We start from the raw sequence: 22,592 nt of genomic DNA, 5'->3' as shown, positions 1-22,592 counted from the left end.
ATGACGTGTCCCCAAAGCCTGGCATGTGTCTTTGCTTCTTCTCTGTTTCCCTCATTACACACTCAAACATGTGCAAGGGCCAAACGTTGGCAGTGCTCTCAAAATAAGCCCTTTATGGGGCAAGTTAATGTTCGTTATTATTTTAGAGTGCCTGTTTGTAGCAGAGCCACATACAGATCCCTAAGTCCAGGAGAAACCAAAGTCATTCCTCAACCTTTGGACAGATTTCCAAGACCAAAAGCAAGAATCGGACGTGGTTCATGAAACCAAAGCTGGCAAATCCCTTGCAGAGTTTGCACTCTCTTCCTTTAATTGTTATCAGCCTATTTCTCATGTAATTGCCAGGTTGTCTCATCACCTGCTGCATCATGTGCACTGAGAGTGCAATGGTGCTAATTCCCACTCAAACACTGAACTGACCCCCCAGATACGAAGCACAAGTCAAGGTCGCTGCCTTGCTTTCTGTGTGCTACAGGATCGAACTAGCTGCTGCAATAGTTCTTCCCTTGGCCCTTCTATTCCTCCAGAAATCCCTCAGTGGAAGTTTTTCTTTATTGGTAGACAGCCCCAAGAGCATACTCTGTTGAAGTTCTTTTATAAAATCAGTCTGGCCTCATTTCAAAAGGCAAGACTGTTACAGACACAATGGGGAAGGATAGAGTATTGTTTCCTTGTATCCAAAAGAGAAGAGATAGATACATTCGAGACACACACACACACACACACACACACACAAATGTACTAGATCATGTATGTGTATATATTATATGCAAACACACAGCTTTCTACTAACTTGAATTAGTATCATTTGTAAGCATCCTTACATGATACTCGTGTATGCGTTTATTTTTGCTCCCCTCACCCATCGTTCAAAGCAGGCACTGAGCCATGGTGGGAAATGTTTTGTCCCCAGTAAGGCATATGTTCTCCGATCACAAAGGATGCTGAGTGGATACTGTCCATCGGCTTTGCTCAGGAGAGGAAAACTATTTGGAAAACCTTCATTTTAGTAACAAAAAAGTTGTCTTGCTGGCTGAACACTACCATTCAGAGCACATGCCTCATCATGTTCACACGATGCCCCTGACCTCCAAACGCCCTTCCACAGACATACTCGGGGTTAGATGACAACAGGGTGAGAAATGGGGGCCAGCCCCGCCCGTTGGGGTTCCTTGAGCCTTCATACCTGTGCTGATGCTCCTGCAAGACTTGATAAATGCTGATAAGAAAAGTTTGGTTTTTAAAACTCCCCACAACACAGTCCTTGTAGATGCGGAATTCTGCAGCCGTCACCGCCTCACCCTCAGGAATCTGGGATAAGTTGAACTTGAACTCTTTGTGGTGTCGCTGGCCAGGGGAGAACTCCTTCTCGTACTCCACTATAAGATTAAACAAGAGAGAGTGACAACTATTGTTACTGGACTAAGTGCCACAGGCTCATCTCAAGAAAGCTGCCCCATTTCCATTCATAAGTGGATTTTACCAGTTACCAATGGCTTAGGAGAGGGGTTGGGGGAGGGGGGCAAGGACCAACACTGGCTGGGCTGTCAGACGGGCTGAGATTAAAATCCCTCATTTTACCCAAGGATTAAATAAAATTCTTAGGTTTTATTTGGTTGAAATACCTCACATACTTGGTTGAAGTCAGCTGCATGAAAGCAAATTATGTAAACTCTTGGCTTCGGTTTCCCTCACCTTCGGAGGCAGGAATTAACAGGGCTTCCCAAGGAAGTGGTGAGAATGGAGGAAAGGATGAATAAGAACGTCCCTGGCGATCTTGGCGTCCCTGGCGATCTTGGCCCCGGTGACCCTTCTGTGGCCCCCTTTCCTTCCTGCTGCCTGGCCCCTCAGGTGAGGTCATCTCCCCCCATCAAGCAGTTGGCATGGCCAAGGGTGCTCCTGAGCCGAGCTCTGGGAGGGGGTCTCAGCTGGGAAGGGAATGAGCTGCGCATCGGCCTCAGCCCGAAAGGTCCAAGGGTCTTTGTATTTTGCCTGCTGGTCAGTAGAAAGTTTTGTGGAGGAGTTTAGGGTAAAGCTTCAGAGAAAATGCCGCTCTCACCCGAGTGCACTGCCCTCCTTCTCCCAGAACAAAGGGAGGGCTGCCGGGCTCAGAGGCCGGGGCCCCTCCGCTCCATCGCAGAACCCAACTGTGAGGACAGACACGTGGAAGCGAATGACCAACAGTATACCTTGCTATTTTTTCTAATGCTTTTCTAAAAACTGGGGAAGAATGGAGTCTGAGATCTTTTCTTTTTTTTTTAATGAACTCTTTCCCCTGCACAAAGACAAAACTATGGAAAACTACACCCACGAATGACCATTTCTCAGAGTCGGGCTTCCAACTGTCTATGTCAAGTCCTATGTGAGACAAGCGGTATCAACCTCAGAGCTGCCCTCATAAACGCTGTAAAAGAGAAAAAGGGCTGCTCTGCTTCCCACCATAAATCCTTGACTCTTTTCTTCAGGGTTTGGAAACACTTCTGCCCTACTGTTCCTGTTAGTTTTTTTCTTAATGGGAACCGCAGTGGAATCTCACGAGCAAATTAATCCTTCATGGCAGAGTGTTCCCAGGGCTGTGGGTAGGGGGAGAAAAAAAAATCAAATTATTTGCTACCTCCAACTCCCTTTTTTCTCCCACTTATGTTGTTCTCCATAATCACTAGAGAAAAGCTTTGGAGATTTAGTTTCTTTAAAAAAGAAAAAAAGCCAATAACTCTTTACAAGAACATAAGGCCTCAATGGCATTTGCAGAAGCTGAGGAGAGTTAAGCCATCTATAGGTAGGAGGTTTTAAATAAAGAATTTCTGAAACTGCCATGGGACTATGCTAAATCTTTCAGATTCAAGTTATCTCTTTTTGGTGTGAGGGTTGTAAAAAGAAAAATAAGCTTTGACTTGTGTAAGAGCTTGATAAAAGTAAAAAAAAAAAAAAAAAGAAAAAAGAAAAAAAAAGGTCTAACTAGAAAGTAAACCATGGTTCAGTCCCAACAAGAGAACAGGTTTTCTAATTAGTGGCTAAGCATGAAAAGCAATCTTGCTGGTGAGTTCACTGAAGGACACCCATACATGAGGGTGTATCGCTTTTCCCTAAAACTGATCTCCCTTTAAGTCTGATATGTTATCATCAGCGGTTAAAAAGTGAATCAAATCTGATTTCCCAAAGAGATTTTAAAAAAAAGAAAAGAAGAAGAAAAGAAAAGAAAAGAAAGTCACATAGCTTTTCCTTAAGGCCTTTTGGGTACTTAAATTTTAATTTCAACAAATAAAAATACATTAAGATTCACTCAAAAGAATCCATAAGAATTCCTCAAGGAAGTCATTCAATTGCTATGAATATAAATGACAACTACAAAGAAGAAATCATAAATCATGGCTGTGACTCAAGATATAGGACAGTGACTTAAGACATTTTGGTCATACGAAGTAAACAGAAATTTCAATAAATTGGAAATGCAGTAGTTAGTTGTAGAGAAGTGCATCATCACCACACCTCCCTGTATTCATACTGTTGGGTGGTACCCCCCCTCCCCTGAGGTGGGCTCTGTGACCTTCTCTTGACCAATCAACCAAGCAACAGTAGTGACTTCCAAGCTTTGAACTTCCTTCCACTTAGGTACCTTGGAATGCTTATCTGGGGGAAAGATGGTTACCATGGAAGAAGTCCAACTACTCTGAACCTCCATGCTGTGAGGAAGCCCAAGCTAACCACGTAGCAACGCTCTATGGTACATGACGAGACAGATGAAGGGAGAGAGGGAAGAGCCCAGTCAGCCTCTGACCACTTCAGCTGAAGCACCACACCTTCAGCTAAGATGTCGTCTTAGATGCCCACTGCAGTGGAGATGCTGGAGGACTCCAACCCCCGCTGGCATCTGACCACAGCTGCACGAGAGACCTTGTGTCAGAATCAACCCAGTTGAGCGTGGTCATTTCCCAAGGCTGTGGGAGATGACAGCACAGTGTTTTAAAGCCCCTGTGATTTGGGGTGATTTGTTACACAATAATAGGCAACTGACCCAAGAAGAAAAAGGAGGACCGGAGAGGAGGAGAGAAAGAGAAGGGGAAGTCTGATCTTGCTAGGAAGGAGGGAAACTGCATACAATTCGTAAGGATTGTGAAATGCTGGGAGGCAGCACGTACGACCGAGGAGGAGCCCTGGCAAATGCTCACAGACAAACGTGAAGAGATAAAGAATCTAAAAATGAGAAAATAGGAGCATAGTTCAAAGCCTTCACATTACTACAATATGAATTAGAATGCACTGCCTTATATGAGCATTTTCCCACTTCTCTTCCACTGAGACAAAATTGTCTGGAAGCACTCTGAATTTTCTTTTGCCTTTCCTTTATCTCTGAGGCGATTAAGGAGCCTGACTGCCCACCCCTCCTCGTTTTAAGCTCTCTCACTCAAAAGCTTCACTCCTGATTGGGAGGGAGACAAACCATAAGAGACACTTAATCTCACAAAACAAACTGAGGGTTGCCGGGAGGAGGGGGCTAGGGGGAGGGTGGTTGGGTTATGGGTACTGGGGAGGGTATGTGCTATGGTGAGTGCTGTGAAGTGTGTAAGCCTGATGATTCATAGACCTGTACCCCTAGGGCTAATAATACATTATATGTTAATTTAAGAAAAGCAACTGAAAAACAAAACAAAACAAAAAACCCTTCACTCCACTGTCTTCTGAACTTCTGTTTATGCCTCTTGGCCAGAAGCTATATCATCTTCTTCCCTCTTCCCCACAATGCCTCAGCCACCAGGCACTGGAGTTTGCCTGGAACTCCTTTCTCCCCCAAAGTCTTTTGCCTGCAACTGAATTTATATCATGTATTTGCTGATGACTCATAGAGACACAAGAAAGAAATGCCATTAGGTCACTGCCTACATGTGCATTTGAAGACCTCAGTGGTAAAACTGAAATGTTTCCAGTGAACTCTGCATCCCCTGCCTTCAAGCTCTAGGATTCTGGACTCTTTTAACCTCAAGACAATTCAAAAATATGAGAGGTACTAAAAGGGACTGGGCTGAGCTCTGAATTCAACACTCAGGACCTATTTTGCAGCCCTCAGCATTTTAGCTTTTCACTGGTGAGGCCAACACTTGGTAGCCAATTAATTACTAAAAACAAGCATCAATGAAGTGTCGTACTGTCAAACTGGTTCTGAATTCTAGCTCCCCTTTTTCTGGCTTCTGTGATGCTGAGCAAGACATTACCCAAAGCCTCAGTTATCAGTTAAATGGCAATAATCATAATTCTGAGGATTTAGGGGAGAAAATCTCTACGAAATAGCCAATGGTAGAGTATGTACTCAGATGTTAATTGTGATCATCAGCTGATGTTTGAGATTCTAGCCCTACTGACTTAGAGTATGCCTCTTCTGAGTAATTAAAACTTATTCAAGAGCCTTTAGATAGGGCCGATCAATGTGTCCTCTAAATTACCTGTTTAAGTTGAAGAGATGCATTCTGTGTAAAAGGTAGCAAGTGAAATCACTACCATGAGTATTACCAGCCTTGGTGTTTGTCTCATGAATACAGTTCTGTGTTCTCTGAGGCAATAATTCCTGGAATTTTTCATTTCAAGGACCAGAGAAAATATTTTTCAATGGTAATGACCCTCCACAAGGTCGTCTACTTTTTCTGTTTGCCATTTGCTAAGACAATAGAACAAGACAACAAACTGCATCATTTTAACTCTATGCTCATTTCTGAAGGTTCTCTTAACACCAAATAAAATAGGATGTAATTGAAGAACATATACAATCCTTGAAACCATATACATTTAGCTTTATAGAACTCACTCTATCCTCTCTTTCTGCCTTTGACCATACCAGCTGAAATTTCAGACCAGCCCTGGACCTTTGACCAACAAGCAGGAACCACAGTCCTAAGGAATAAAAGTTACTAGTTGAGGATTAAAAATGTAAGTTATATAATACTAAATATACAAAAGGATAAGTGCAATTTATGGAGGTAACAAGGCATCATAATAAGAAACTGAGGAGGGGCACCTGGGTGGCTCAGTGGGTTAAAGCCTCTGCCTTTGGCTCAAGTCATGATCTCAGGGTCCTGGGATCGAGGCTTGCATCAGGCTCTCTGCTCAGCAGGGAGCCTGCTTCTCTGCCTACTTGTGATCTCTGTCTGTTAAATAAATAAATAAAATCTTTAAAAAAAAATAAGGAACTGAGGAAACCAGCACCATCTTAAAAACCAGAACATGACCAATACTATGGTATTGGCCATCCCCCACCCCTGCCTGAAAGGTCTCCAGAATCATGAATAATGTCTAGCATTTTCTTGCCTTTTAAAAACTAACAGTTTTACTACATATGTATATATCATGAAATCAGAGTGTTTTCCTTTTTTCCCTTAAAGTCTTTCAGAGACGTAATGGAAATTTTATAGGCACACATGGAAAACATAGGTATGGTCACAGCTAAGACCAAAGGCTGCCCAAGCAGATGGCCATACTGCCTGTCAGCTAGGGGGGTGGGGACCTCAAGTCCCATGGGTGGGGCATGGCTGCTCTGTAGGCAATGAGTGACTAATGATTCTTCTTCAGCTCTATCTCACATAAACCCATTAAGAACGTGGAAACTTTCTCAACAAGCCTTGGCAAGGATGTGGAGAAAGAAGAACCCTTCCTTATGCATTGCTGGTGGGAACGTGAAATGGTGCAGCTGCTGTAGAAAAGTTTCACAATTCCTCAAACACAGAATCACCATATGGTCCAGCAATCCCACTTTTACATATATATAGGTATCCGAAAAAACTGAAAACAAGGACTTGAACAGATATCCGCACGCCCATGTTCTTAGCAGCAGTCCTAGTAGCCAAAGAGTAGAGGCCATGGAAGTGTTCATTGACAGATGAATGGATAAACAATGCAGTAGATATATACAATGAAATATTAGTTAGCTTTTAAAAAGAAAGGAAATTCTGAATCAGGCCACAACATGGATAAACCTTGAGGACATTGTGCAAGGTAAAACAAGGCAGTCAGAAAAAGACAAATACTGTATGTCCTTATAGGCAGTATCCAAAGAGTCGAATTCATAGAGACAGAAAGTAGAGGGTAGTTTCCAGGGGCTGGGTTGGAGCGACGGGGAGTTCGTGTTCAACAGGGAAGAGAGTTTCACGTTGGGAAGTTGAAAACGTTCTGGAGATGGACAGTGGTATGTTTGCACAACACTGTGAAAGCATTTAATGCTGTAGAACTCATACACTTAAAAATGGCTAAAGTGGGAAATTTTATATCAGGCATATTTTACCACACAAAAAACCCCCCACTAAAAACAGACATTTTCTTACACTATCACAATGCATGACCACACCTAAGTTGAAATAATTTGTTGTTGATCTCTCATTCCTAATCCATAATCAAATTTCCTCGAATACCTCAAAAAACTGTCTTTCTGCTTTTGGCTTATTGGAGTCGGGACCCAAACAGGACCCACTCATTATACTTGGTTGTTCTGTCTCCTAAGTCTTTACAAATGAGCAAATCAGGAGCTGAAAGAACTCCACTAATCTGATCAGGTGTCCATCTAAAAAAACCTACAGCTAACAACATTCTTAAAGGTGACACTCTCCAACCATTTCCTTTAAAAATCAGGAAGAAGGCAAAGATGCTCATTTTCAGTCTTGGAGTCCAGTTCAGTATTGTTAAGATTAAATAATAGTAAAGGAAGAAATCTATTCCAAATTCTTGAAACTAATAAGAAAATTTAGCAGTCTGCTTTCTTGACCGTCTCAGTAAGTTCGAGCTGCTATAACAAAAATACAATAGACTGGGGCTGAAACAGCAAACACTTAACGTCTCACAGCTCTAGTGGCTACAAGTCTGGGATTCGGATGCCAGCATGGTTGAGTGCTTGCGGAGGGCCCTCTTCCCAGCTAGCTCCTCACTTAGCCTTCCTTGCTCTGTGCATGCAGAGAGAGATGGTGTGAGCGCCCATCACTTCCTCTTCCGGTAAGGACACTAATCCCATCATGGGGGCTCCACCCCCCTGACCTCCTCTAGACCTAATTACCCACCAAGACCCCACTTCCTGATACCCTCTCATAGGGATTAGGGTTTTATCGGTATGAATTGTAGGGGACACTCACAGTCTATAACACTGACCTCAAAGGTCTCACATTATTTTTTCCATCACCTTTCGAATTTGGGGTTTGGAATTTTTGCATTTGTGTTCAGAAGCGACACTACATAACAGTGTTGTTCAATTTCAAGTTGTATTTGCTCTTGAAATAAGTTGGAGGATGCTCTCTCTCTTTCTTCTCGGGGAATGATCTCTTCCTTCAAAAGCTGGAGAACTTACCTGTAAAATCACCTAATCCTGGTGTTTTCCTTTGGTGAAAATTTTTAATTACTCATTCATTTTCCTTTCAATATAGAGAAATATTCAAGTTATCTACTTCATTTTAAGACATTATGCATTTTCTAGAGGTTTGTCAATTAGGGCAGAATTTATCCAATTTATTGCCATGAAATTTTTCAAAGTATTCTCTTATTATTTGATCTCTGCTCTAACTACAGCTTTTTCATTCTAATATTATTTATGAATTCCCTTTTTCTTGATTTTTCTTACTGGAGGTCAATTTTTTTTTCTCATTATTGCTTAATTTGACTGTAATATTGATATTTTTCCTTTTCTGTAACATTGAAAGGAAAGAACTTTTTATTACTTATTACAAATAAGGATATAGGAAGATAGCTCTCAAGATACGGTAATATTGATATTTTAATACATTTTCTGAATAGTGTCCTACTCAGTCTGAACTATTTCAACTAAAGTTGTCTAGAGAAAAATAAAGATAAAAGCCTTTATAAGTGAAAATGTAAAAGAGAGAAGAAAGAGACGGAGAGTGAGCGGGAAAAGCAGAGAACAATCTTCCTATAATATGTTTAGTCACATATTCATTACTTTCTCATTAACTGGACTCACTCAATAGTTAATTCAGAATGGCTTCGTTTGGGCAAAATTACATTCATTGACAATAAATTCTACGTTTTTAAAATGTTTCATGCCTCCTCTTCGTCATATACCAAACTTGAAAAACTTGGAACTCTTTTAAAACAAAACAAAACAAAACAAAACAAACAAAAAACCCTGCCATTCCCTTGACTACTATAAACAATTTTTTTATGCTATGGTACAAGTTTATTTAATTTTAGGCAACAAGGACAGTTCTGGCTGGTCTTTCAAGGTCTATAACAACAGTGGCCTTCTGACTTTAATATTGCAAGCATTCAGCTCACTTGTTAAACACAATGAGATAACAGACTTGACCCTCTGGGGTGCACCAATTATTTCCAAGTACTCATTTCTATTAGTTTTATTAAGATCACAAATATCAAGAAGAATCTATTTTCCTGGCTGTCATTTTTTTCTCAACTGACTTCGCTAAACTTTCATTTTTATTTTAAATAATGATAGATTCACTAGTAGTTGCAAAAATACCAGAAATTAAAAAAAAATAATAACAGTAGGGAGATCCCATGCAACATCCTCCATAACTGAGTAATAATACCAAAAGCATGGGATGCCTGGGTGGCTCAGTTGGTTGGACGACTGCCTTCGGCTCAGGTCATGATCCTGGAGTCCCGGGATCGAGTCCCACATCGGGCTCCCAGCTCCATGGGGAGTCTGCTTCTCCCTCTGACCTTCTCCTCGCTCATGCTCTCTCTCACTGTCTCTCTCTCTCAAATAAATAAACAATACCAAAAGCAGGAAATGGATGTTGATACAATAACTTACCTAGACTAGAGACCCACCTTGGAGTTCACCAATTTCTACATGCATTTTCTGGTGTGTATTTGTGTGCATACATAATTCTGTGACCTTCTGTCACAGGTATAGATTGATTCCTATAACCACCACCACAATCCAGACACAGAACTGTTCTGTCCCTGCAAAGGAAATCCTTTAAGCTACCCTTTTAATTCAAAGACTTTTTCTTTTTAAAGATTTTATTTATTTATTTGACAGATAGAGATCACAAGTAGGCAGAGAGGCAGGCAAAGAGAGAGAGAGATCGGAGGAAGCAGGCTCCCCGCTGTGGTGCTCCATCCTAGGACCCTGGGATCATGACCCAAGCTAAAGGCAGAGGCTTAACCCACTGAGCCACCCAGGCACCCCCTTCAAAGACTTTTTAAGACTAGACCCAGCACACATACTGGAAAGAGCTGTAGAACCAGCACTGAGTGTCTGCATATCATTGCTAGTATCAAGGGTTCACCGAGTCATTTTCTATTTTTTAAAACATTTTAGAACCACTTTCATAACCAAATACAGATGTCACCATCACTCTAGGTTGGGAAGATGCTCGGTAGCACAACTATATACATGTCTTCCAGCGGAAAAAGTTGCAGACTTCAGCTAACATCGGAGAATACATCCAAGCACTTAAGTCAATAAACATGTGTCATGAAGAAAGACTTAAACTGAATAATTGCAGCCTTGACAGAGTCCCATTAATATCAGATAACCACACTGTTGCCCACTTACAAGTATTACTATAAAGACGCAGTCAGACACTCAGTAAAGATTGACATATACAACATGTATTTTTTTTACTGCCAAGAAAAATTTAACATCTTCAATCACAAACGGGACAGCCTAAAAAGAATGGTCTCCCATGCCTCTGATATCTTAAAAAATTATTTAAAATTTTTAAATAAAAAGGAAAGAAAAAAGAAAAAAAAAGGCGGTTCACCCATTTCTCCCACCCTCCAACCCCTGCCTCTTGCAATCACAAATCTGTTTACTGTATCTATGTGCTTGGGTTTTTCTGTTTTGTTTTAGATTCCACACGGAAGAAAGATCAGATGGTATTTGTCTTTCTCCAACTTATTCCACGCTGAGGCCCACCCATGCTGTCATGAACGGTAAGATTTCGTTCCTTCTGATGGCTCAGTCATATTGCATGTACACACAGATTGTTGCCATGCTTTGGTTCTTGTAAATGATGCTGCAATCAGCATGGGGGGCTGTATACATTTCTTCCATTTAGTGTTTTCATTTTCGTTGGCTCTCTGGAAGTGGAATTGCTGGACTGTAGGTTCTATTTTTAATTTTCTGAGGACCCTCCATATGGTTTTCTGCAGCAGCCGCCACAATTTATGTTGCCACCAACAGTGCATGATGGTTCCCTTTTCTCCACATCCTCGCCAGCACCTGTTGTCTCTTGTCTTTTTGATACCAGTCATTCTAAAAAGTGTAAGGTAGTAGCTCATTGTGATTCTGATTTTTATTTCCCTGATGATTAGTCACATTAAACGTCTTCTCATGTGCCTGTTGGTCATCTGTTGTGTTGTTTGGAAAACATGTCTATTCAGATCTTCTGCCCATTTTTCAGTCAAGGTTTTTTTGTTTTGTTTTGTTTTGTTTTTTTAGCTATTGAGTCATATGAGTTCTTTGTGTATTTTGGATATTAGCTCCTTATCAGGTATATAATCTGCAAAGACGCTCCCATTCAGTAGGTTGCCTTTTCATTTTGTTGATGGTTTCCTTTGCCATGTATAAAGTTTTTAGTCTGATGTAGTTCCACTTGTGTATTTTTGTTTCTCTTGTTTTTGCTTTTGGTGTTGAGATTCTAAAAATCGTCGCTAAGTCCTATGTCAAGGAGCTTACTGCCTATGTCTTCCTCTAGTTTTATGGTTTCAGGTCACAAATTTAAGTCTTTACTCCATTTTGAGTTAATTTTTATGTACAGTATAAGACAGACAGTGGTTCACCTGTACAATTTATTGAACAGCCTGTCCATTCCCCTTTGTATATTCTTGGTTCTTTTGTCATAAACGGACTATATATGTGTGGGTTTATCTCTGGGCTCTTTATTCTGTTTCATTGATATATGTGTCTGTTTTTATCACTATACCTTTGTAATGTACTTTGAAAATCAGGGAGTGTCATACCACGTGTTCTCCTTTCTCAACATGGCTTTGGCTACTTGGGTCTTTGATAGTTTCATAACATTTTAGGATTATTTGTTCTATTTCTGTGGAATTTTCACAGGGATTCTACTGAATCTTTATATTGCTTTGGATAGTATGCACATTTTAACAATTTTTCCAATCCATGAGCATGGAATACCTTTCCACTTATTGGGACCTTCTTCAATTTCTTTCATTAACATCTGATAATTTTCAGGTCTCTGAGCTCCTTGATTAAATTTTTCCTTAGGTATTTTATACTTTTTTCTCTTGTAACCAAAATTTTAATTTTTGTCAAAATTAATGTGGTTTTTCATAGTAGAGTTGACATACAATGTTACATTAGCTTCAGGTGTATAAAATAGGGATTCATTCATGGCCATGATGGTTTATGTGTTATGCTAGGATATTTCATCCTTTTTCAGGTAAGTGTAAATGGGATTGTTTTCTCAATGTATCTGGTAATTCATTAGTGTTCAGAAATGCAATATATTTTTGTGAAATATGTATCTAGTAATTCATTAGTGTTAAGAAATGCAATATATTTTTATATTTTGAAATATATTTCAGCTTTATATCCTACAACTATACTAGATTTGTTTATTATAACAGTTTTTGATGAAGTCTTTAGGGATATATATATATATATATCTCATATAATATATATATATATATATATATATCATGTCCTTTGCCAATAGTGACAGCTTTAATTCTTCTTTTTAGAGGTCTTTTTTCTTGCCTAATTGTTCTGGTTAGGATTTCTAATACTATGTTGAATAAAAGTGGCAAGAATGGACATTCTTGTCTTATTCCTGATTTTAGAGAAAAAGCTTTCAGCTTTTCACCACTGAGTATGGAATTGGCCTGGTCTTATCATATATGGCCTTTATTATGTTTAGATACATTCTCTCTATACCTGTTTTTTTTTTTTATCATAAATAAATATTGGATTTTGCCAAATGCTTTTTCAGCATCTATTGAGATGATTATACGATTTTTTAAAAAAGAGATTTTAAAGAGGGAGAAAGAAAGGACAATGCAAATGTGAGTCGGGGAGGGGCAGAAGGAGAGGGAGAGAGAATCTTAAGTAGATTCCATGCCTAGCACCGATCCCAACATGGGGCTTGATCTCAAGACCCTGAGATCATGACCCGAACCTAACTCAAGAGCCAGCTTCTTCACTGACGGAGCCACCCAGGTATCTTAGATGATCATATAATTTTTATCCTTTGTTAATCAGATTGACAGATTTGAAGATATTGAATCACCCTTGCATCCCTGGAATGAATCTCATTTGATCACGATGTAGGATTGTTTTTTTTAACCTCTTATGCCCTTCACCTATTTTGCCCATCATCCAACTCCCACCAGTCCCCTCTGGCAACTACCAGTTTGTTCTCAGTATTTATGATTTTGTTTGTTCATTTGTTTTTTAGATTTCACATACAAGTGAAATGTTACATTATTTATTGCTCTCTGTTTGGTTTATTTTGCTTAGCATAATACCCTCTGAGTCCAGCCACCTTGTCACAAATGGCAAGATCTCATTCTTTTTTATGGCCAAGTAATATTCTATAATACACTAATATTCTAATATTAGTATATTAATACTAATATATAGTAGTAGTGTCTATCAGGGAAACTTCAGTTATTTCCCTATCTTTTCTATTGTAAGTAATGCTACAATAAACATAGAGGCGCATCTATCTTTTCAATCAGTATTTTTATTTTCTTTGGGTAAATACCCAATAGTGGAACTACCAGATCTTAGGGTATTTCTTTTTTTAATTTTTGAGGACACTTCATATTGTTTTCTACAGTAGTCATACCAATTTACATTGGCATATGATCCTTTTAATGTGTTGTTGAATTTTGTTCATTAATATTGTGTTGAGGATTTTGCATCTGCATTCTTCAGGTATTTCTGAAGAGTCATACTTTCCAATTTCAACTGCAGAGCACTAATGGGAAGAATGTCTTCATGAGAGAAGAAGTTTGTCTGTAATTCATTATATTAGACTAATCCTTTTCTTCTTCTTCTTTTATCAAGGTGACCTGGTTTCTCTGGTTGCTTTTATAATGTCATTGTCCCTGGTATCTTGCAGCTTCACTACAACTGCCCAGCTGGTATGTTTCTTTTTATCTGTTCCACTCAGATTAAATTGCATTTAATGTATCTGTGGATTCCTATCTTCCATTGGTTCTGGAAAATTCTTAGCCTTTAGCTCATTGATTAGGGCTCTCCTCCATTCTCTTTAGTATCTCTTCAAGAATGGTAATTAGATGTGTACCAGAATGTCATCCTAATTTTCACCTTTTTTTTTTTAAGTCATTGATCTTATCTCTTGGCTATAAAATTTCTTTAGATTTATCTACAGGCTCACCAACTCTCTTTTCACCCATGTTTCCTGTATAGTTTAAGCCATTAGTTTGTCATTTTAATGAGTTTTAAAATTTTCTACTCATTCCAACTGTCATTATCATTGCTATGGGGTCCATCATTTTCAATCGTCAATTGTTCTATATCACCATTATGTATTATACCACTCTTTATTCTTTGTGCACTTTCTAGATAGCTATCTTATAATTTCTCACTTAGTGTCTGTTTTCTTTGAAATCCTTGGCGAATTTAAATCTGCATTGCTGCCCCATCCTTCTGATGACGTATTTTGGTGGTTTATTTCTTGCTTTGCAGATTTTTGGGTAATTTTTTATTGAAATGCATCCTCATTGTTTACTTTTCTCAAAAAAAAAAAAAAAAGAAAGAAAGAAAGAAAAGAAAAGAAAAAGAAAAACATGTACCTTTGCTTTTGTGAAAAACATTATTGACCTGGACCCAGATATCTCCTTTTTGAGGGTATAACATGGGAATCCCCGGGACAGTTCCCCCACCTCAGCCTGGACCCTGAGCTGGTCTCAGAATCTGCAGGAGTACTGGTATTTGCATTCACAGAAACCCAGCTTTTAGGTTTGTTTGCTCACAGTAAACACACCCAGGGGAGTCATCAAAGATGTCCCGAGTCCCTAACATCCATGCTGTAGACATATTTGCTTTTGTTTATCCTGGATCTAGTCATATTTTAGCAGGAGGGCCTTACAAATTATCCAGTCTGCAATATTTCCAGAATTTGAAGTCTTAATTTTATCTGTTATATTTGGGAAACAACATTTGGGACACATTCCTCTCATCTCCTAAAGATGTTATAAAACACGCCTAATGTTTGAAGAGTTTACAAGCGTTTTCATACAGATTAGCTCATCTGTTTCTCAGAATCGTCCCAGAAGGTAGGCAGAGCAAATGTTATCACCATCAGAGCAATATGAATCTGAGGCCAAAGGCAGTTAAAGGGCTTCCCCCTGGCACCCACTTCAGTGATTTCAATTACTACTTTATACTAACGCCTCCCACATTGCCATCTCCAGCTCACTGCTCTCCCTTAAGGAATGTTTTTATCTTACTACCTGGTACACTTCATCCAGATGCCTCCTGTGCATGTGAAGCCAAGATGCACAAAATGAAACATCTTCTCCCAACCAGCGTGCCCCTGCAGCTTTACTGCTGTCCACTGTTACTCTGAATGGGTCAATGAATCACCAGCTGATTTTACCTTCCGGAATTGCACCGTCCAATCTAGCAGCCGCGTGCCCTAGCCACATGCTGCTATTTCAATGTAAATGAATTTAAAGTTAAGATTCAGTTCCATAGTCGCATTAGCCAAATGTAAAGTGTTCAATGCCCATATGTGGCTGATGGATACCATATTGGCAAGTACATCATAGAACGTTTCAGTCATGGCAGAAAAAAATCTATGGGATGGCACTCTTCTGGAAGTTTCTCTAACCCACCTGTCCTGCTCCCTCTGTGACCACTGCCCATGTTCAGAGCCATCCCACCGCCTCGAGTTGTGCCCCCTGCTCACCCTCTCTCCACACTGCTGCTAGTACCACAGTCCTAGACCCAAACTCAAACCCCCTGCGTGGAGCCTTCAGTCATTGCCCTGACATACCAGCCTCGCCCCTGACCTTTTCCTGCCTCAAACTTCACTCTTGGGAGATATTAAACTGCTCTATTTTTCTGGACACCCTGCCTGGGACCTCATCCCTCTCCCTCCCTTATATAATCTCCTTGTCCTTTCAAAGACCTTCCCTCCCTCACCTCCAGGATATAGACTTTTATAGGCTCCGAATTTGGAAGATGCTTTGATGCTTCTATGGAATTCTAAATAAAAAACAATTTATTAAAGCCATACCTACCATTAAAGTTCTTGTTCCTCCCATAATTATGAGTGCTTTGGTGAAAAACATCCAACTGAAACTCTTTTAAAAGTATATGTCTCATAGAACACTATATAAAAAACTAATGAAGTACCGTATGGTGACTAACATAATAAGAAAATATTAAAGTATGTCAGTATGGACAAAAAATAAAAATAAACAAAATCCTGAAACGTGATTTAAAAAAAAGTAAAGTATATGTCTCTATTCATTGCGAAATGTTCCTCTTTTGTAAAATTCTCACCATTACTTGCCATACTTAACGTGTAATGCAGCAAAATTTTAAATCTTACCTTAAGATTGAATTCTAGGAAGCCTCTTTAACTGCCTTCCTGTACCCTCTGTATCCCCAATTGGTTTGGGGACCTCGACTCTAGGTTTCTATGCTGTCCCAAACAAATTTTCAGCATTGCGCCCGACCTTATGTTAAGGTGATCATTGTTCATGCATCTACCTCCCCCGCTGGACCGCAGGCCCCTCAAAGATGGGATCCATGTCACACTCACTTTAATACCTCCAATAGAGGGTTCAAGAATGTTTGTTGAATGAATGCATAAGCCAGGACTGAGGTCTACTCCATGCTTTTTCCTGGGCACCGTCGTATCCTCAGTGGGCAAAAGGAGACAGAACAGAACTCAGCCTTTGGACTCCAGCGCCAGCAATCTTTCTTCAAGACTCAAGAGTATTCTCCAGAACACAAACAGCTGAACGAAGGGACTGACTCAACATGGTGAGTCCGGGTTTGTTTTTTGAAGGAGCAGCCCCAGAAGCCTGGAACACCAATTGGTATATTGCTTTGCACTCTGAGTTCAGGATGCAGCCACCGAGCATGTGAAATTCAAAAAAGCTAAAGAAAGAAATTAATCTGCTCAAATTACTTCAATTACACCCAAGGTCACAAGGTCATCATGCACAAGAAAGACGGAATGAATTTTAAAATCACATCCTCAATTCAGAGAAACAGACCGCGGATACATGCACACATTCCCTTTGTTTTTTTAAAAACTTAAGTGAATTTACAGAACGTGAAGCTAATCATTTTAATGTCACCATTAAATACATGGGGGCATTTAATACATTCACAGGGTTGTGCACTCACCACATCTTTCTGGTTCTAAAACATTTGAATCATCCCAGCAGCAAGCCCTCAACCCATTAAGCAGCAACTCCCCATCCCAGCCTCTGGCAACCACCAACCCATGTTCTATCTCTATGGATTTGCATAGTATGGATATTTTGTATGAATGGAATCACACAATCCTTTGTGACTGGTTTCTCTCTCTTATCATAATGCTTTTAAGGTTCATCAACAGTATTATTATTATCATATATCATTATTTCATTACTTTTTATTGTCAATACTTTATATTCCTCTGTATGCACATACATTTGTTTATCCATTCGTACACTGATGGACACTTGGGCTGTTGCTACCTTTTGGCAACTGTGAACAGTGCCTCTGTGAATGCGTGTATACAGGCATTTGAGTGCCTGCTGTCAATTCTATTATATTTCTCTTTTGCTTTTCCTCTTCCGTTTTCCTTCTCAGCCACTGATTCCCTAGAATGAATGCGGGATGGGTTGGTGACCCTCCATCAGAGTGGAAATGTAGCCTGTCCCAAACACGGGGCAGCTAGCTAGGCATCCTGTGCCCCACGGCCAAGCTACACGAGACATCTGGGAAGAGGCCGGGAAACAAATGGGTATCAGTGAACATGCCCAGCACAGGCTTTGGCACACAGTAGGTTCACAGCAGATGTTTGCGGAGTCTGCATATAAACAAGGTTACTCCAGAAACGTTACAGAAGAGATGAAGTGGAGGAGAGCAGATGTCGGAGACCAACAGTCAAAAGAAGGAAAGGATAGATCAGAGGTCAACATGGCAGAAGGGCTGACAAGAGAGACTTAGGATCATGCTGGTGAGAACGTGTCTTGTCTGAAGGAAACCCCGGGAATGCTGGAAAAGAGAGGAGCCCTAATCAAACAGCTTCCTTACTTTTTTGAAAGCCCGGAGTCTAGTATACAGGAAGGAACTGCCTTGAGGTGAGGTCAAGATGCTGGGTTGTCTCTGTGTCAAGTTACCTAATAGTTTCAGCTCTTGTAGTAGCTACACAAGGGCAATAAAATCTGGAAACAAAGGTAGTATTATTTTATCCTGTACTGGGATGTAATACTAAAGCTTCATTTATGATGGATTTGCCTGTGCTTATGGATTTGGTGACTGCCCTCTACGTGTGCGGTAGGAACGTCCATCCGCTAGGGACCGTGAGAAGCAAAAGAGAGGCGTGTGCCGAGATGCTCCAAAGCTACCCAGCATGGCAATACAGTCCTAGACAATGCCTTCCTTTTATCCAGATCTCTCCCATCAGGGCTTTTCTTCCTTGTCAACCCTTAACCTGGCCAATACATTGTACTCTTTCATCAAAACTTTTGCGGATAAAGAGTGAGAACAAAGGAGCATGTGAGAAATCCACAAAATAAAAAATCTGTCCTCAAAGTATCAAGAATCAAACCATGTTGGGCAACAGTGTCTCCCACTGGGTGGCAGCTTACATAAACCCTGCCTTTCTCCACAGCGGACTTCTGACCATAACAATGGAGCTCTTTGGTTTAGCAAAATGTTCATGTTCTAAAAGTTCAAAGTAACTGATAGGCCGACTCCTTGATTTGGTTCCTAGGGTTCCCGGGGTTTCATATTCCTATCAAGTGATACTCTATCAGATGACCTGTGATTATTCAAGGCACAGTGTCAAGGATGCCAACATGGGGACAGGGAGGGAGTCCTTTCTCATGATCCCTCTGACCTCTCTTCCCTGTGATTGGTCCAGGGTGACCTGACCCCGGGAAGTCGGGGCCAGCATGCATCTCTACTCAGTGGCATCTGCACAGACCTCCCTGTTCTACCTTAACAACACCTGAACCTACAGCAGAGGAAATTCAGGTGGGTTATTGCTGAGGACAAGGACTCCCCTCAAATGTAAGGCCCACAAGGGCAGGGAATTTTGTTTTGTTCCCTTATGTGTCCTGGGTACTCACAGCAGTGCCTGGCCCGAGGTGGGGAGCCAGTACGTGTGTGAGGACTGAGTGAACGACTCATCTAGAACAAGTGTAACCGTACTTCTCAAGCACCTGGCGGGCTGGCCTGGAACAGACCATTGACTTGACCCTTGACAGACCCTGGTCAAACGAGGACCAGTGGTTCCAAACTTAGATGCAACCATAACTACCAGGCTGTGTGGGGGCCGTGAGCTTATCATACCCAGGGTTTCTAAATAAGAGAATGGAAAAACACTACCGTGGGGTACGAGACTGCCTCTGTAGCACAGTCATGTGATGTGAACACACAAACAAAGAAAAGGTCGTTCCTTTCCTTTAACAGACAAAACTTGGATCCTCACATCCTTACAAAAACACAATGAATGCTTCTCCCAGAACCGTTCTCAGAGAATTTCTTTCTTTTCTGGGCCAGTAAGCCCTTCTGGTTTCTTCTGAGCGACTGCTGTGCTGGTCTTTCTGGACCCTGGTGGATGTCAAGTGGCTACAGGCAACGCTTCTGAAGTCAAGAGACAACAGCTGAGGGAACACGGCAAGATTCAGCCATGCCCCAATGTATGGTTTGGTGGTGGGGGGGGGTAGGCCAAAAAAACAACAAAACACAACATCTGAAGTCAAGAGACAACAGCTGACGGAACATGGCAAGATTCAGCACTTGAATGTATGGTTTGGGGGCGAGGGGAAAGGGCCAAAAAAACCCAACAAAACCACAAAACACAAAAGCCAACACCTACACGAGGCTTTAAAAGCACAGGAAAAGGGGTTAGCAATGCCTATGGCTCCCACCTTCCTGTTCCTAAGAAATAGCATATAACTTCTCGGTTAACCAAATAACCCCTTACCCTCAACAACATTTCTGAGGCAGTTTTACTTCTAAGACTAAGATAGAGCCCAACCCTCGAGGTCCTCCCCAGTGAGGACAGCAAGGGATGAGATGAAATCAGAAAGACAGGACAAAGCTGGGAAACACTCAAGTGTGACAGACAGATGTGTGGCGTGCTCTTATTTGTGTCTTTTCATTTGGTTCTGATTTACTAATCAACAAAGGGAGCAGGAAGAACACATTTGGGTTGGGCTGGGAGCGTCTGCTTTCACAGCTCGCCATCTCCGCTTCCTGGAGCCTTCAGTGAAACCTCCCCTTGGATTTGCTGCTCTGTGATAATTTCCATGTCTTAACCAGGCTGGAGAAGAACGTCCTTATCCAAGCACATATCTGAGGGAAGGAAGGGGGTGGGGAGGGGGAGAGGCAAAAGGAACAACAAAGTAACCAGCCAAAGGTTTCTCAGTTACTCGCTCTCCCCTTCTAATTCAAAACATTATGCTTTATTATTGGTGCAGCCCTGGAAAGCACATTCTTTGCTTCGGTGATTCACTTCATTTTCCTGAGAACACAACGGAGAGAGTCTCTCAGGGTAAAGTTACTGATTTGCCTCCAGATTAAGTCCAAGCTAAACTGCTCACTTCACATTTTGTTGCCCTTGAAGCCCAGCAGGTCCACATGGCGGAAGAGTCCACATGCCGGGTAGCTTCTGCCGCCGAGCCACAAGATCCCCATGCTTTCCCGGGGCTCAACTCACAGACTGAGGAGACCAGCACCCTGGCTTGGCAAACACATGCTGCGGAAAGCGCTGATGAGCGCTATACAGAGAACCGAAAAATGGCCAGGGACGTTTGCCATTAGTTTGCAGTTTGACGCGGGGCTGTGATTTCTTTGGAACAGTATTCTGGCCTTGTAGGGGTGGGCTCAAATGATCAAAAGTCATGGTTCATAGGCCAAAAAATAAAAAATCAAAAAGACAGATGAAAGGAAATGAGTGTTGGTTGGGGGGGCTGACTAGGTTAGGGGTGCCCTGAGGAGCACCCCACATAGGGCAGGAAGCCCACGTTAACAGAGGAATCGGCCATGCAGCCGCAGAAAGATAGTGGAGCCCCATTGCATGGGCGACTGCCGCAGCTCCCAGTGCACTCTCGACATCCGCAGGTGGTGTGCCCGTGCATATGTGGTACCATTTCGTGCCGTGTCTCACCAGGCTCTTGCCAAAGCCTAGTCTCTTACGCCCTGGTACTGGCAACAACCAGGCAAACCAAATCGAAAGGAGAGTAGGAAGAAGAAAAAGGGTCATTATTCAAATGACCTTTGTTCAGTAGTGCCTTCCTCGGGAAAAGCTTTCACCAGAGCAATCAGTAATTAGAGCCACTGATGGTCTGAATCCCCAGCTCTCCGATGCCTGGAAGTTGGCAGTAAGGAGTTGAGTGCAAAATTAAGCACGGATGAAACAAGAAGGCCTCCAGCAATTCAAACCCAGGCTGACAGAGGGCATTTCCAGTGTGGGATCAGGCCAGCCCTCTGGACTTCCTGGGAGATATACACCCCACATCAGAGCACAAGAACAAGAGAGAAGGAATGTGAAACCTCCAAGAGCAAGGACTTGACTTGGCTAGAAGTGACCTCTTGAGTAACAACAACAACAACAAACTACTGCCTTATAGTCCTTAGGAATCAAGAAGGAAGTCCCCCCAGCAGGGCTTGGAAATAGAGAACAATGTGTAACACAGCACAGTCTGTATCAACCGGCCCCAAACCTCCCTGAGTAGCCTGGAAAGATCTGCAGCCCCTGTGATGCGGTCTCCACTCAGGACACCCAGATCCCCCTCTGCCCCTGGGATCTTCCCAGTCCCACTCTGGGCTGGAGGCAAGAAGGGAAAGGGGAAGCCGCAGCCGCAGTAGGGAGTAGCTATATGAGAACTGGGGATAACCAGCCTTTTCTGGGGCCGTCCTCAACCAAAACACTGACGGGAAAGAACCAGATGACTGGGAACATTCTCCAAGAGGCTGCCATTGGACTGTAGTGGAAGGAGCCTTTGTCAGCCACGTGACTGAAGCAGCAATGCAGACTTCAAGTGAAACCCTGGGAAAACACTTGGTCCCTCAAAACCACTAAAGTTCTAAAAGTTACCAGAAATGAGATTGTATGGTGACCTGACATGGCCAACAAAGTCCAGTCCATGGGTTGAGGGAGAGCATGGGTTGAAGTCTGCACATTTTCAATGGTGCAACAGGCATGTGCGGATCCCCAGAGCGGAAGCCTGGGATTCAGCTTGGAGATTCTCCAGTGCGTTCTCAGCTCTGGAGGAAGAGGAGCCAATGGCCTCATCCAGACCTGTTCCTCCATTTCTCACCTCCTCCCGTCTCAGGACCTCACTGGCCAAGCACTGGAAACACCCAACACTAATCCCACCTGAAAGTGAGGTGTGGCACTAATTGCCAATACTGGAAAGAGCATCCAAATAGAAAGGTTTCAGAAAAAAGCCAACTCTCCATATTC

At 41.7% G+C, this 22,592-nt stretch overlaps 1 protein-coding gene across 1 annotated transcript in view; it reads right to left on the bottom strand.

Moving 5' to 3' along the window:
• BMP6 (bone morphogenetic protein 6) overlaps positions 1 to 22,592 on the bottom strand; it is a 148,377-nt gene that overhangs the window by 27,657 nt on the left and 98,128 nt on the right. Inside the window, 1 exon segment of the mRNA XM_004753751.3 lies at positions 1,187 to 1,379. Within this exon segment, the coding sequence (XP_004753808.3) occupies positions 1,187 to 1,379 (193 nt within the window).

This window comes from Mustela putorius, unplaced genomic scaffold, assembly GCF_011764305.1.
Source record: "Mustela putorius furo isolate JIRA1106 unplaced genomic scaffold, ASM1176430v1.1 tig00003870_pilon_pilon_pilon, whole genome shotgun sequence".
Taxonomy (NCBI): domain Eukaryota; kingdom Metazoa; phylum Chordata; class Mammalia; order Carnivora; family Mustelidae; genus Mustela; species Mustela putorius.
This window is presented reverse-complemented; position numbering and strand designations above follow the sequence as displayed.